Genomic DNA, 14,435 nt, shown 5'->3' with positions numbered 1-14,435 from the left:
CCAAATCCCAGTTTTAGATGTTGGCTGTATATGCTGGACTCCCATGACCCCCCCCATCCCCCCCAATTGGGGATCAGGCACTTTGACCCACCTACGAACACCAGTAGTCATTGAGGTATAGAAACAGGACAGTCACGTGCTCCAGCAGAATGTCGCTCGTGATAGGAAACCTAAATTGATCATGTATGCATTTTGCCTTGCACACACACGTCCCTAATGCTGTGAGAGAACTCTCCAGTGCTGCCTCCCTCTTCTTCAACAAAGGGTCTTTTTTGGGGGGTTGGCTTCAAACTTCTAGGCCTTGGCCGACTGCACATGCCTGTCGGCCGCAAGGAAATGGCCGCTTGCAATACTGTGCAAGCGGCCATTTTCTTGTGGCCTGTGGGCATGTGCAGTCGGCTTTGGCCTAGAAGTTTGAAGCCAACCCCCAAAAAAGACCCATTGTTGAAGAGGGAGGCAGCACTGGAGAGTTCTCTTACAGCATTAGGGACGGCCCCAGTGCTGCGAGAGAACTCATTTGCATACCAGGAAAAACCAAGATTTCTACGGAACAGGAACCTGGAGAAGACATCTATAAGTAGGAGAAGAATAGACTTTAAGGCTATTCCTATGTTATAGGCAGAAAAAAACAAAACAAAAACAGTTTAAATGATAAGATCCCTTTAAAGGCCACTGTGGCAAATCACAGGTTTTGGAGGGAGGGGCTCCTTCCTCTGGGCATCAAGTGTAATCACAGGTGTCTGATGCCCTTGCATGTCACCAGGGTGGGCTTGTTCTGTATATTAGGCTGTATAACCTCACAATGAACACAGACGAACCGCTAAAATAATTGTTATATAGAAACCTCTTTGGACTCCATTGATGGTGAACAGAGTGAACCAGTCTTTCTAGACAGTCTGAATGTCTACAGTCACAACAGGAGAGGTCACGACACCACAGGTCGGTTTCTTTTCTTCTATGGACATATTCCACAGGACTAACATAGGACCCTACCATTTTTCTTTTAGAAACACTGATAATTTGCTGACACTATTTTAAAGCATATCTGTATTAGTAAAGATTCCCTACACAGATTAGAATTAAAGATTGGAGTACTTCTAAGGGTTGGTTCACATCTGTTTTTGTATTCCGTCCGTGGAGAGTCCACATGGAGACCCCCCCCCCCCAAATGGAATACAAACGCAAGTGCTATAAAAGCACATGGACCCCACAGACTATAATGGGGTCCATTCTATGGGGAATCATTCTCTTGTTTTTGGAGACACAGGGAAGGTACTGTATGTTATGTTTTTTGCCTAACCAGGAAGTACTTTGTTCAGAACAATGTGAGAAGCAATATCAGAAAGCGTGAACCTTCAGCAGAGCTACTAGTATTGTAGAAATGTAGAAAAATGACTGTCTTCAATAAATTTAAAGCAGAGGTTTCTTCTAGAACTAAGTCACACCATTAAAAACAAAAAAAAAAAAAAAAAAAAAAAAACAAAGATGACAACGTTTCTTGAGAATAGATTTATTTTCAAGAGACTCGTGTAGAAAACTGCAAGAGGCCCAATTTAGCTGTCGGCAATCTTCTCCTGAGCTCTGAGAAAGCTTGCTTTTTTCTGAGCAATGCGGTCTCTCTTTTGTGCCAGAGACATTTTGGCACGATTCCACCTGGAATAGAAGGAAGAGATTAATAAAGATGCTGAGACTTAGTACTGCAAGGCATGGGCTGAAACATGTCCCATATGTGTATTAAGTTATTCTGTCACTTCTCATGCAAGGAATACAAGGAGGCTAAAGAAATGGCCAAAGACAACACAGGGCCCCCAATCTGTCCCCGGGGTGACAGGGCCAACAAGCTCTGAATGCCCAACTTCTATACACATCAGGTTAGATATAACATACCTCTTCTTTTTGACTTCTCTCTCTGGTTTCTTTTCGTGAACTGGATTCTCCCTGATACCAGCGTGGGCCTTTTTGTACAGATCTTCAATCTGCCAAGACAAAGAATTGGGAGTGAGAACAAAGGCAGATTCTTCACAAGCAACAGTGGAAACTGTACACAGGCAACAGGAGTCAACAGTTATCCATCAAACATGGTCAATCCTTAAGAGAGGTTGTGCGGGTCAAGTAGCCAGCCCCTGGACCGATCAGCCATTCTGAACATGCATAGGCAGGCTGTCCTGAACACTGGCCTGGATTTACTATTGTGGTTCTGAACAGACACTGGTATAAACATGGCACAGTGCAACACAGCGCAACTAGGTTGGGCTAGAGTTAAGATAGAGTCCTTCCTACCCCAATTTGCATCACAAGAGGGATTCTAAGGTAACGTATAAGCTGCCACCCCGCTCCACAAGTGTCTTTGTAGTTTGCAAACCCCAGAGATGTCACAGAAGAGTTTGACTTCAGGAAACCCTACATACTTGGTCAGGTGTGATGCCATTCTTTATGTACTGAGAGAACTGCTTCTTGAACGCATCCTCATCTTCCTCCATTAAGAGACGCATGTATTCTGCCACGTTCTGGCCGAGTATGTGTTTGCGGTGGACTTCTGCGTTGAACTCTTTGCTCTCTGAGTCGAAGCCGGGGAATCGTTTTGTGCTAAGGAAAAAAAATAAAAATAAAGAGTTATGTCAGTTACCAATGAGCACCGGTATATACACCACATGGTTGGGACCAAGACAGACATATGCAGAAATGCAAGTTATAGGAAGGCAGAGGCATCGCTGGTTTTAGCATACTATAACCATCCATTTCTTTAAAAAAAATTAAAAAAAATCCACAGAAAACAAGACCATCTGAATTAGGGGTGTAAGAATGGAGATTATTTAACTATTCCATTGCTTCAAGCATACAGTGAAGTTTCAGTGCCACAAAAGTGTTTGTGAACCCGACGTCACTGCAGGGTCCTATGGCAGTCCGTGCCAAAGGACTGTTATGACAATGACCAGACCTCCCGCTGCCTTGTAGAGATGCCCATTAGGTCCGGGCAATCACCTGGGCCTAACAAGCTGATGCTGCGAAATGCAAACATCCTACAAGCTGGTGAGAGATCAAGTCCCCCCCTCCCCATATTTATAACAAAGATAACTGGTGCCCCTGTGGTTTCAGCAGTCCAAGCTATTAAACTAATGCATATATCCTATAAAGTGATGGGAACCTGGTCTCCCATAAAAAAAGGACTAAAGTGTGAGCAAGTAGCTCCCAGAATGGTGCTAATAAAAACTAAAGCTTGTCTGGCATAATGCAAGCCCTCAGAACAAACAAAAGGTACCCCAACATTTTTTCTGCAAGACTTAAAATGAAGAAAAAAATATATATATATATATATATATATATATATATATATATATATATATATATATATATATATGAAGTCACTGGTGGCCAATCCTTCTGACTTTACAGAGCTTAAACAACAAATCAGGGACCATAACGAACTGCGCCTGTTCCTTGGTGAAGACGGGGGCTGCAGAAAAAGTGCTAACTGTGCTGGAATCAGAGCAACAAGACCTATTAACAGATGCTGAGAGGCTACAACTGGTCGAGGTGAAAGGTCATGTCCAACTGAGGATAAAAGGGTCCATGGTGAGGAATTTCAGCCCCCCCCCCCCCCCCCCCAAAAAAAAGCCTCCCATTGACTTCAATGGGTTCCTTTTTCCACTAGCAAGAAAAAGGAACCCATTGAAGTTAATGGGAGGTTTTTTTTTTTTTTTTTTAAAGCACTGAAATTCCACACCAAATTCCTCACTATTTTCCTCCGTATCTCTGTGCAGATAGTTCTGCAGTTTCAGCTTCGGCTACTACAGGACAGAGTCACTTCCAGAGACATTTGATGACATGGGAAACCCACAACAAACACTGATTTTTTTTTTTTTTTTTTTTTTTTACCTATACCACCGTTTTTCAGTAGTTGCCATTCCACACTGGTATTGAGGATTCTAATATAAGGGGTGAATAGGTCTCCATTAGACTTTAGGTCTTGGCCACGTGACAGAATTTAGCACTGATTTGGAGGTGGATGCCACATCAATATCTGAAATTCTGTTCTGCTGTTTTCAATGGGTGACAGACATGCAGGATGCTTATACAATAACCGTCTTGCTCATTCTCGCCACAGTCATCAGCTACTTCAGATGAAAAACCTACAGTGTGAGGGTCATCCAGAAGTTAGGGGACATCTAAAAGTCATAACTACTCTTCTCTGGATCTAACTGGGTCACAGTAAATGAGTCACAAGCGAGGCAGCAAATTTATCTTTCTATATATAATGTCCCAAGGTACATAACGAGGAAGGGTGAAGTCACCAGCGTGCTTCTTGAAGTACCAACTCTTGAGTTTCCCCATGAAGACTCCATCTATAGAGCACTGTAACCGAACAAGGCCCAGCAAGAAAGCCTGGCCTAGGGTGACTTGTGGCTGCACAGCATTATGATCTCAAAGGTTTCAGTCAGGCCTATGACAATATAGTCGCACTGAAGCCCAGGCTGCCCATAAATGAACAACCAGAGACAAGTTTCATCTTGCTCACCCAAGAGGCCCTTAATGGGAAAGGCCAGGACAATGGGGCAGATTAATATTACTCAACACTTAAAGGGATTCTACCATTAAACTACCTTTTTTTCTAATGAACACGTCGGAATAGCCTTAAGAAAGGCTATTCGTCTCCTACCTTTAGACGTGGTCTCCGCCGCGCCGTTCCGTAGAAATACCGGTTTTAACCGGTATGCAAATGAGCTCTCCGCAGCAATGAGGGCGGGCCCCAGCGCTGAAAGGCCGATGAGCGTATCCCCATTGCTGCCCGAGAGCTCTTTCCTGCGCCGCCTCCTTCTTCTGCAGCAACTCCGCCTCTTCTGGCTTCAGGAGCATAGAGCGGCTACCCCAAAATGGCCACTGGCTGGCTCCTGTATTGAACTGCAAGAGGGGCTACCCCAAAATGGCCGCCTCCTGTATTGAACTGCAAGAGCGGCTACCCAAAAATGGCCACCAGTCATTTTTGGGTAGCCGCTCTATGCTCCTCTATGAACTACAAGAGCAAGAGAAGCCAGAAGAGGCGGAGTTGCTGCAGAAGAAGGAGGCGGCGCAGGAAAGGGCTCTTGGGCAGCAATGGGGATGCGCTCATCGGCCTTTCAGCGCTGGGGCCCGCCCTCATTGCTGTGGAGAGCTCATTTGCATACCGGTTAAAACCGGTATTTCTACGGAACGGCGCAGCAGAAACCATGTCTAAAGGTAGGAGACGAATAGCCTCTCTTAAGGCTATTCCAATGTGTTCATTAGGGAAAAAAAAAAAAAAAAAAAAGGTAGTTTAATGGTAGAATCCCTTTAAATAGTTTAGCTTGATCAGCAGGGGTCCAACACCCAGAACCCCAGAGAATCAGTTCTTTGAAACATCAGCAATGCTTGCATAGCATTGCCGGCGTCCTATTGTCAGTTTACAGCTCTGCTCCATTCAAGTGAATTGGACTGAGCTGTAATACCAAGTACAAGCAGTGAAAGGTGTACGGCGTTTTCTGTGAAGAACGGTGAAATACTAAAACTTTCTGGGTATTTGTAGCAGTCATGGCACAGTTTTACACCAATGCAGTGATAGGATGCCATGTAGCCAACGAGTAAACACCACCTACCTGTGGGGAATAGACAGGCCTCCATCAACAGCTCCCTTCAGAGCACCAAAAACTCTGTTTCCAGTGGTGGTTCTGGTCAGACCCGCATCCAGGTAACAGGTGAAAGCACCTGCCTCTCCGTCAATGCTCTCCACATTATACTCATCACCAGTAACATCCACTTGGCCTTCATAGATTTTGTCAAGGCCGAACTTGTTCAGGAGCTAAGGTAAAAGGTAGTCAGGGTCAGTGTTGCAGTTTTCCATTTAAGTGCACACAAGTTAACAAGACATATATTAGTGCTACCTAAACAATGTACAGCTAGGCCCGTAACAACCCTCAATGCATGGTTATCAGGAACCCCGACCTCTAACAAGCTCAATAATATGGGAGATCTTCTAGAACAGCCTAAAAGTAGCGGAGTCCTAAAGGAGGGCAGATTTTACCTACTAATACAACGTTAAAAGGTGCTGTAACACAAACTGAACTAACCACAGCAGTCAGAACCCCAACACATCACAATAGTGAATCCCAAGTACCACGACCTTAATCTATATGGGACTGCCAGGGGAGTGTTCAGCCATCTTTGGAAATTCCACAGGTGAATAAAGTGGCTACACATGTGCTACGACTACTAAAACCGTGACTGTGGTGGGTTCCTGTGGTCATACTCCCACCTAGCAGATAGATGGGATTCACTAGAAAAATCTGCACAGCAGATACGCTGCAATTTCCAAATCCATTGCGATTTTGGAAATTGCAGCATGTCAATTATATCTTTGGAAATGTCAGTTTCCTTATAGGTAGAATGGAAGCGCTGTGGGGAAAGCACAATGCGTTGCTGGCACGGATTTCCCCCCACAGCGCTGTTTTGTTGCAGTCCACTACATGCAGCCTTAGCCTAAAAGGGATTTTTTGGGATTTAAAACTGGTGTCCTATCCTTAGGATAGGCCATTATATCTGATGTGTGGGGTCTCAATAGTCAGACCCTCACAAAAAACCTGATTGAAGCAGCAACATTAGGATGAGCAAAGCTTCTGCTTCACAGGCCAGTGACATTATATATGACCTGCACACAACTCAAATGAATTGGACATGGCTGCAATATCACAATGTCCAGTGTTGTACTTGGTATTCAGTAAAGCCTGTATGTTCATCCAGACACTGTGGTCTCTCCCTATAGCTAATTGGCGGTAGTGCAGGGTGTCTGATGCCCACAGATCGGATGTTTATGATCAAAGAGAAGTTGCAAGAGACTTTGCTAAGTGTACATCAATAGCGGTGTCATTAGTGTGACATACCCTGCGGGCCAGCAGCAGTCCTGTGCAGTAAGCTGCAGCATAGTTTGTCAGCCCAACCTTAACTCCATACTTAGGAAGCTCGTGGGAGTATGCGGCACAGACAATGGTATCGCCTTCGATCTTGGCGTAAGCAATCTGTAAGAAAGGGAACAAAAAGTTACCATATGGAAACAAGTTTAAATATACTCTGAGCATAATTGTCAGCTGTAACAATCAGTTTGTCCGACTACCTAGAAGGTGAGGTTGCAATGTATCGGACCACAGCACAAATGGCAACTAACCTGGGACATCTGAGCCTTTGATTGTAGCCACTAACCACTAGGATAAGATTCTGAATGCTGAAGCCTGGTCATATGTGAGCACAGAAATCCCACATGGCTGCCCCTTGTGGTGTCAATGCAATAGAACAATGATGTGAAAGTACACTTTGTCTAGATGGGAAACCACTTTAAGAGTCACAAAAGCTGTCCACGTGTACCAGGGTATAGGCAAACCAGAAAGTTCTCCACTTGGGAGATGCAAGTCAGCGCTGCTATCATTCATCACCTAACAACGCCCCAACAATTACTAGGAAGAGGAGCAGGAGACAACTAGGGCTGCAAGTCATGGCCCAAGAGACACCCCAAAAGAACCAGCCAGCAAGGGGGATAGGCTAGGTGATGTGGCAGTGGTTAAACTAGCGTAGTCCACCCCCCTGCCCAAGCAAAGAATAAGATCCTGGGACTGCCCAGTGATTCACAAGCTTGCAAACTGAGGTCAGGTGGTCACCTTAATATCCCAGGTTTCCTGCTCTTGGATGGGTGCAGTTAAGGGCGAGGTAAAAAACAAAACATTACTCTACACTAGAAGACATTGCAGTACCTGAACGACACAGTCAACCACTTGGAAAGTATGAACTGACTTCTAATGCAGTATATCAAGACCCATGATGAAATCTATCATTTTACCAGATTGTGCTGCCAGCTACCCTTCATCCCCACATAAAAGAAATTTACATTATTGAGAGCTAATCGTCAGCTTCTTTGTAAAGACTTCCAGTTAATACTGTCTAATGGAATGGCTCTTCTAAGGGCGGGTTCACACCAGTGCCCCGGTCTCTGCTTTGTGGGTTTCAGTCTTCTGCCGACAGTAGACAGAAACCCATCAGTCAGCGTCCGTCCGTGAGAGTCTTCTGGTGTCCGTGGCGAAACCAGTATTTTTCTTTTCAACCAGACACAAAGTACCGGTATGTCCGACTGTGTCCGGTTAAAAACAAAAAGATTTCGCTGTGGAGAGGTAGAAGACGCTCACGGGCAGACACTTAGACCTGAAAGCAGAGACCAGGCGCAGGTGTGAACCCGCCCTTAGCATGTTTCTCATTAGTTTATAATAGCCCATAAACAACAATTGGTAGCTTCCCTACACTCACATGGATTGAGCTGTTTGCAGCGGATACCAGGACTATACAGAGGACAAAGCCAGAAATTGACATCTCTGTTCACTGCACTGACCACTGCATCTCCGCTCCCATTCAAGTGAATGTATTTATGATCCAGTGGAAATAATTCAGAAAGATATACTCCTTAAACTATCAGCCCCTGCACAGACTGCATTAATGAGTGGACAGCTCAGGGCAAGTCTAGCCGATACAAGCAGAAAGATTTACTTTTCTACATTGTAGCACATAACTTTTTGGCTAGGATTGAAATGCAGGGGGAAAAACACTGAAGGGAATTTCTCAGAACTGCAGTTTCCTATGCCAGGCTTAATGGACCTGAATGGTATGGAGCACACTGGTAAAACAATTTAAGGATTAAGCTAATGAAGTCGTGGTTGCACTGGGGATGGGCCTTTAGCCCTGGGAGCGCTGCTGTTCTTGTGCAAGATGTTTATGTAAAAATCAGTTTATTGCAATCTGCAAGTTACACTCACAGAGCACTGGGAACCCCTGTGCTCCAAGCACCCCACATCATACCTCTCGCCACCCCTTAGTTAATGCTGTTCACGCCCATCTTCACGTTCTCCTGATCTTCTGTAGGCATCCGTCGCTGCGCTATATGCTGATTACGCATGCGTCGCCACCATTTTGCTGTGGTCTGTTCCTTTAGCGTGTAACAGACCACTGTGAAATGGTGGCAGATGCGCAATCGGTGTACAGTGCAGCTTTGGATGCCCCCACAAATGGCAGAAGATCAGGAGAACACAAGGAAAGGTGTGAACAGAATTAAGGGGGTGGCGGAGAGAGGTTAGGACACAAGTGTGCTCCGTGAGTGTACCGTATTTTACAGACTATAAGGCGCACTGGACTATAAGCCGCATTGCCCATGAGCGCCTTATAGTCCGTCTCGGTTCATATATAAGGCGCACCGGACTATAAGCCGCAGTCCGGTGCGCATTATATCTTATTGAAAGCGGCGGCAGGCAGACTTTGCCAGCGGCCGCTTAACCCCCCGCGTGCCAGCCGCTTCTATTGGAAGCGCTCGGCAGGCGAGGAGGGGCTCTATCAGCAAAATCATGCTGATAGAGCCCAACCATAAACGTTAGATTAAACTACCCCCCCCCCCCTTTAAAATAAAAGCCTGAAACAGAATGTGAAACTTACCGAGCGGTGCAGGGTGGGCGGGCATTCAGGCCTCTTCTTCCTCCGATGTTCCGTCCTCCTCCGGCGCTCGCAAGCTGATAATGACCAGGGCACATGCGCAGTAGAAGCATTATGATATTGCGCATGCGCCCCGGCCATTATCAGCGAGCGCCGGAGGAGAAGGACGGAACATCGGAGGCAGAGGAGGCCTGAATGCCCGCCCGCCCTGCACCGCTGGGTAAGTATCACGTTCTGTTTCAGGCCGGCGTGACAGCAGGGCTGCCGGACACTTCCTATTCATTTCTATGGGAGCAGGCATGCGAGCGCTCCCCATAGAAATGAATGGACTGTTTTTTTCCATTAATTTCTATAGGGAGCGCTCGCATGCCGGCTCCCATAGAAATGAATGGGAAGTGTCTGTCCATTCATTTCTATGGAGAGCGCTCGCATGCCTGCTCCCATAGAAATGAATAGGAAGTGTCCGGCAGCCCTGCTATAACGCCGGCGTGTACGGCTGTGATACACGCCGGCGTTCGGTAGTGTGAATGCACCCTTACGGTGCCTTTTATGTATGTATGGAAGCGGCACGCAGTCTTTGCCGCCGCTTCCATCCATATATAAGCCGCACTTACGATTTCTGAGGAAATCGTAGGTTTTTATGTGCGCCTTATAGTCCGGAAAATACGGTAATTTGCATAGTGCGATAAACAGATTTTTACAGAAACTGTGGGAGAAGAGAATGGAAGGTAGAATATCCCTTTTATAGGCTATTCCCACGTGCCATTAGTTCAAAAAGTGATTTTCCAACGATAGACCCCTTTCAACGGAGATTTATCGGCACCAAAATCACTTTTAGGGTGCATTCACACTACGTATACGGCAGCTTATTCTGAACTTAAAACATGTTGAGAATAAGCGGTGTATAAAACAGTTCCCATTCATTTCTGAGAGCCGGCATACGAGCGCTCCCCATAGAAATGAATGGGCTGCTTTTTTCACTACGAGCAGTCCCATTGAAGTGAATGGGAAGGGCTCGCGTGTATGGCTAGCTCTGCTCATGCCAAGCCATACACGCCAGCACTTCCCATTCACTTCAATGGGATCGCTCGTAGTGAAAAAAGCAGCCCATTCATTTCTATGGGGAGCGCTCTTATGCCAGCTCTCAGAAATGAATGGGATGTGCTTTATACGCCGCTTATTCTGAACGCGTTTTACGTTCAGAATAAGCTGCCATATACATAGTGTGAATGCACCCTTAGGGTGCATGCACACTACGTAACGCCGGGCGTGTATGAGAGCCGTACACGCCGGCATTACAGCAGACTGCCGAACACTTCCCATTCACTTCAATGGGAGCGCTCGTAACAGCGGCGTTTACGAGCGCTCCCATTGAAGTGAATGGGAAGTGTTCGGCAGCCCTGCTGTAACGCCGGCGTGTACGGCTCTCATACACGCCCGGCGTTACGTAGTGTGCATGCACCCTTAAACCAATAAGTAGTAGTGCCAGTGAACATGCTTTCAGAATGTGCAGTCTTGCTGCTAAGAAAATCCAAAACTAAACAAATATGGACACCTGATTTATGACTACTAGAGATGAGCGAGTCCTATTTGAAACTCCCATTTCGAATAGCACACACCCATAGGAATGGACGCAGCCGGCACGCAGTGGGTTAAGCGGCCGGCCGCTTAAATTCATTCCTATGGGTGCGTGCTATTCGAAATGGGAGTTTCAAATAGGACTCGCTCATCTCTAGGATGACACTATGCCACCCATGTCCTGCAAGGTCCCATTCATTCTCTCAGTGTTGCCAATTCCACAAAACAGGAATAGAGCCATTCCCAATTTAACCCTGGACCCAGTCCTCAAAACAAACCCATCATAATACACGGGTAAGTGTCTACAGGGACATAGGAAGTAAGTCAGTGTGCTAGCCCTAAAGGGAGTGTATCATTCTGAAAACCCTTTTTCAGCTAAACATACGCCTGAATAGCCTTTAAAAAAGTTATTCAGGTGCTGCCTCTAGTCCTGCAAAATGACTCCCTGGTTTCTGTTAAAAACAAAGAAATAAAATACGTAAACGAGGCTCACCAAGCACCTCAGAAACGTCCCTCCATTGCTTGTACTCCATATGGCCTCCTCCTCCAGACATCCTGTACAGCTTAAATTTCTCTAGTCTCGCTCCGGCTGTTAAAGTCTCAGGCATGCGCAGTACCGTTCTGTTGTGATCATTACTGCGCATGTCCCAAGCGACATTTTGTTGTAGAGAACTCTGCAGTACAGTCGTGCAGGTCTTTACAACAAAGGTGCTTGGACATGTGCAGTAACACTCACAACGGAGCGTTACTGCACACACACGGGATTTCTGCCACCCAGAGCAGTACAGGACATCTAGAGGAGGGTGTAACTGGCACAAGCTACGGAGGGACATTTGATAAGTTATGATGGTGGGGGGGGGGGGGGGAAGAGGTGTAGACCCTGGGGAAAACCTGGGTGCTCTGGGAGCCTCATTGGGGAAAACCTGGGTGCTCTGGGAGCCTCATTTACATATACCATTTATCCATTTTCACCAAAAACTGGGGGGGAAGGGGGCTGGGTCTGACAGAACTGGAATCAGCACCTGAATAGCTTTTTTAAAGGTTAATCAGGCATATGCTTACCTGAAAATGACTTTTCTAAATGATAGAATCCCTTCGTGTGCACTGCACCTAAACTGAAAACTAATCCAGAGTGAGCCTGGGGTGGGGGTGACAACTACCAAAGCACAGATTTCAACCTGAAGTCACTGCATCAGAAAACCGTGTGCTTTGGCAGACAGACACGTCCCAGGTACCCCAAACAATTCATTTGCATAGAGTAAAAGCTTATTCTCAGCAGCAAAACTGCACTTTGGTAGTTAGAGTCAGTCACTATGATCTTATTGAACCATCCTCAATATACAGTTGTTTTTGGAAGAGCTTGTGGTGTCAAGACTCCTTCCCCATGAAGTAGGAGAGTCCTAATCACACAAGTCTCCCAGTACAGCACGCCATGCCACAACTTGACCCACCAATCGGCTACGTACCTGGCAGATGATGTCTCTGTTGGTGACGCGCACAATCATCCTGTACTTGGGGGTATTGTACTTGTTTTTGTCCTGGACGACCAGTCTCTTACGGGCAAAGTAGTCAGTCTTGCCCTCTGCAGAAAGAGAAATAATGTAAGAGTGATGTTTACAAGTCCTCGCATAGGGAAGTCCATCTATAAGTAGTGCGGTACTCACCTCTCCTTCTGCGGAACTTGACCTGGTAGCGCTTGAAGTAGGCCTTGTTCTTCACAACTTTCACAAACCCCTAAAAGCAACAGAGAGCTATTACAGTCAATTCAGCTGGGATTTTAAGAAGGTTTCCTAGGCCTTAGCAATTGAAGACGTGTGTGTGTGTGTGTGTGTGTGTGTGCGCAATACCCCAAATCCCCACAGATCAGCTGTGTGAAGCCCTCCCCAAACACGGCTTCTATGTCACTGGCCATATGACAACACGTTCATACAAACATGGCTACTTTTCATACAGCTGATCGACAGGGAGCCTTAATAATCTTTAATACCTTATCCTAGGGATCGGTCTCCTTATAAAGCTGTAACATATCTCCAAGAGGAAAAGTTCTCTTCACATCCAGAAAGCTGGGTATAGCCCAAGAAAATCACCCGCAATCTACGTTGTCTTGGCATTGTGACAACACATGACCCTATACTATACAAATACAGTGTGAACAGACCCTAATATCACATCTGCAGTAAAACACAAAATCATGCAGCAAGCCGCACCATTGTATATAGTAACACAGACGCCAGGAAGGCAACCTGACCATGGCCATTACAGTCAATGGGGTCAGGTGGTGCCAAAAGTCTCAGAAATCACAAATCTGATCCAGGTCACTGTCCCAAGGCCTAAAATTGCAAACACTTTCAGCACACGCCATTACTTCACCCCCGTCCTCCTAACCCAGGTGGTACATCCGACAAATGCAATGCACAGGGCCAGGCCTGGTATCATACAGGCATAGTAGCGTATATCAGGTGATGCCTCACAATACAGATTATTAGCACAATATGGACTAGCAGTATAAGTATGTGCCCCCTCCCCAAAATCACAGGTCATCTAAATACAGCAGTAACACCGATCACATCGCCCCTAATGCACAGACAGGAGTATAGGAAGTCTATGGAGTATACAGTCACCTGCCCCAGTACACAGATCACTATATATTATAATGGATATAATTCCCATTATTACACCCGAGCAGTCACAGCAGTCCTAGGTGCCCGGGGCCTGCAGCAGGAAGCCATGGGCCAGCCGGCCGGCCTGACACTGCAGCAGCCATTAGGCCACGCTGGAAGCCGATCAGACACTATCACAATCTAACACCATCCGTCCCTAAATCAGCAGCCCTCTGCCCCCGAAGCATCAGGCATACAGCAGGGGACACTCAGACACTGATCCCCTGGGGTATGGAGCCCATTTACTTGCCATTTTGCCGGATTTTGTCCCGTCAAGACTAGGACCGGAGAGTCACAGCGCTGGCTAGGGCGCTGGAGAACTGGGAAAAGGCCGTACTTATTGCGCATGCTCAGTAAGTAGGCCGACGCGCAGCCGAGAGGAGCCTCCCCTGAGGCAAGAGGAGAAGCCACGTATTGTGAAAACTGTGCAGCGACTGACGTGCTGCCACCTAGGGGTGGAGGAGAGAATTGTGTGCGAGGTATATATGAGGGCTGATAAATACACTACAATATACTGTATGTATACATGTATTGAAGCACCGATCAGAAGATCACTGCTTTTATGGGGACAGAAAAACTAGAAAAATAAATAAAATGTTTGAATATATTTAAAAAAATAACCATTAAATAAAACCGAAAAAATCCCATTTTCCTATATAAAATGTTTTATTATGTAAAATAAAGATAAATAAAGAAAAACCCCATGACCTATTTGGTATCACTGAGTCT

General features: G+C 46.1%; 1 protein-coding gene across 1 annotated transcript; it reads right to left on the bottom strand.

Annotated features, from left to right (window-relative positions):
- Positions 1-1,494: 1,494 nt before the first annotated feature.
- On the bottom strand, positions 1,495-14,056 carry RPL5 (ribosomal protein L5). Its single transcript, XM_075287351.1, has 8 exons — positions 13,957-14,056; positions 12,711-12,780; positions 12,513-12,628; positions 6,891-7,025; positions 5,610-5,812; positions 2,409-2,586; positions 1,888-1,976; positions 1,495-1,653 (listed from the first exon to the last, which is right to left on the bottom strand). The coding sequence occupies exons 1-8, from the start codon at positions 13,957-13,959 to the stop codon at positions 1,554-1,556; spliced, it is 894 nt and encodes a 297-aa protein (XP_075143452.1). The 5' UTR covers positions 13,960-14,056; the 3' UTR covers positions 1,495-1,553.
- Positions 14,057-14,435: the final 379 nt, after the last annotated feature.

This window comes from Leptodactylus fuscus, chromosome 9 (assembly GCF_031893055.1).
Source record: "Leptodactylus fuscus isolate aLepFus1 chromosome 9, aLepFus1.hap2, whole genome shotgun sequence".
NCBI classification, from domain to species: Eukaryota; Metazoa; Chordata; class Amphibia; order Anura; family Leptodactylidae; genus Leptodactylus; species Leptodactylus fuscus.
Note: the sequence above shows the minus strand (reverse complement) of the source record. Positions and strands in the feature narration are given on the sequence as shown.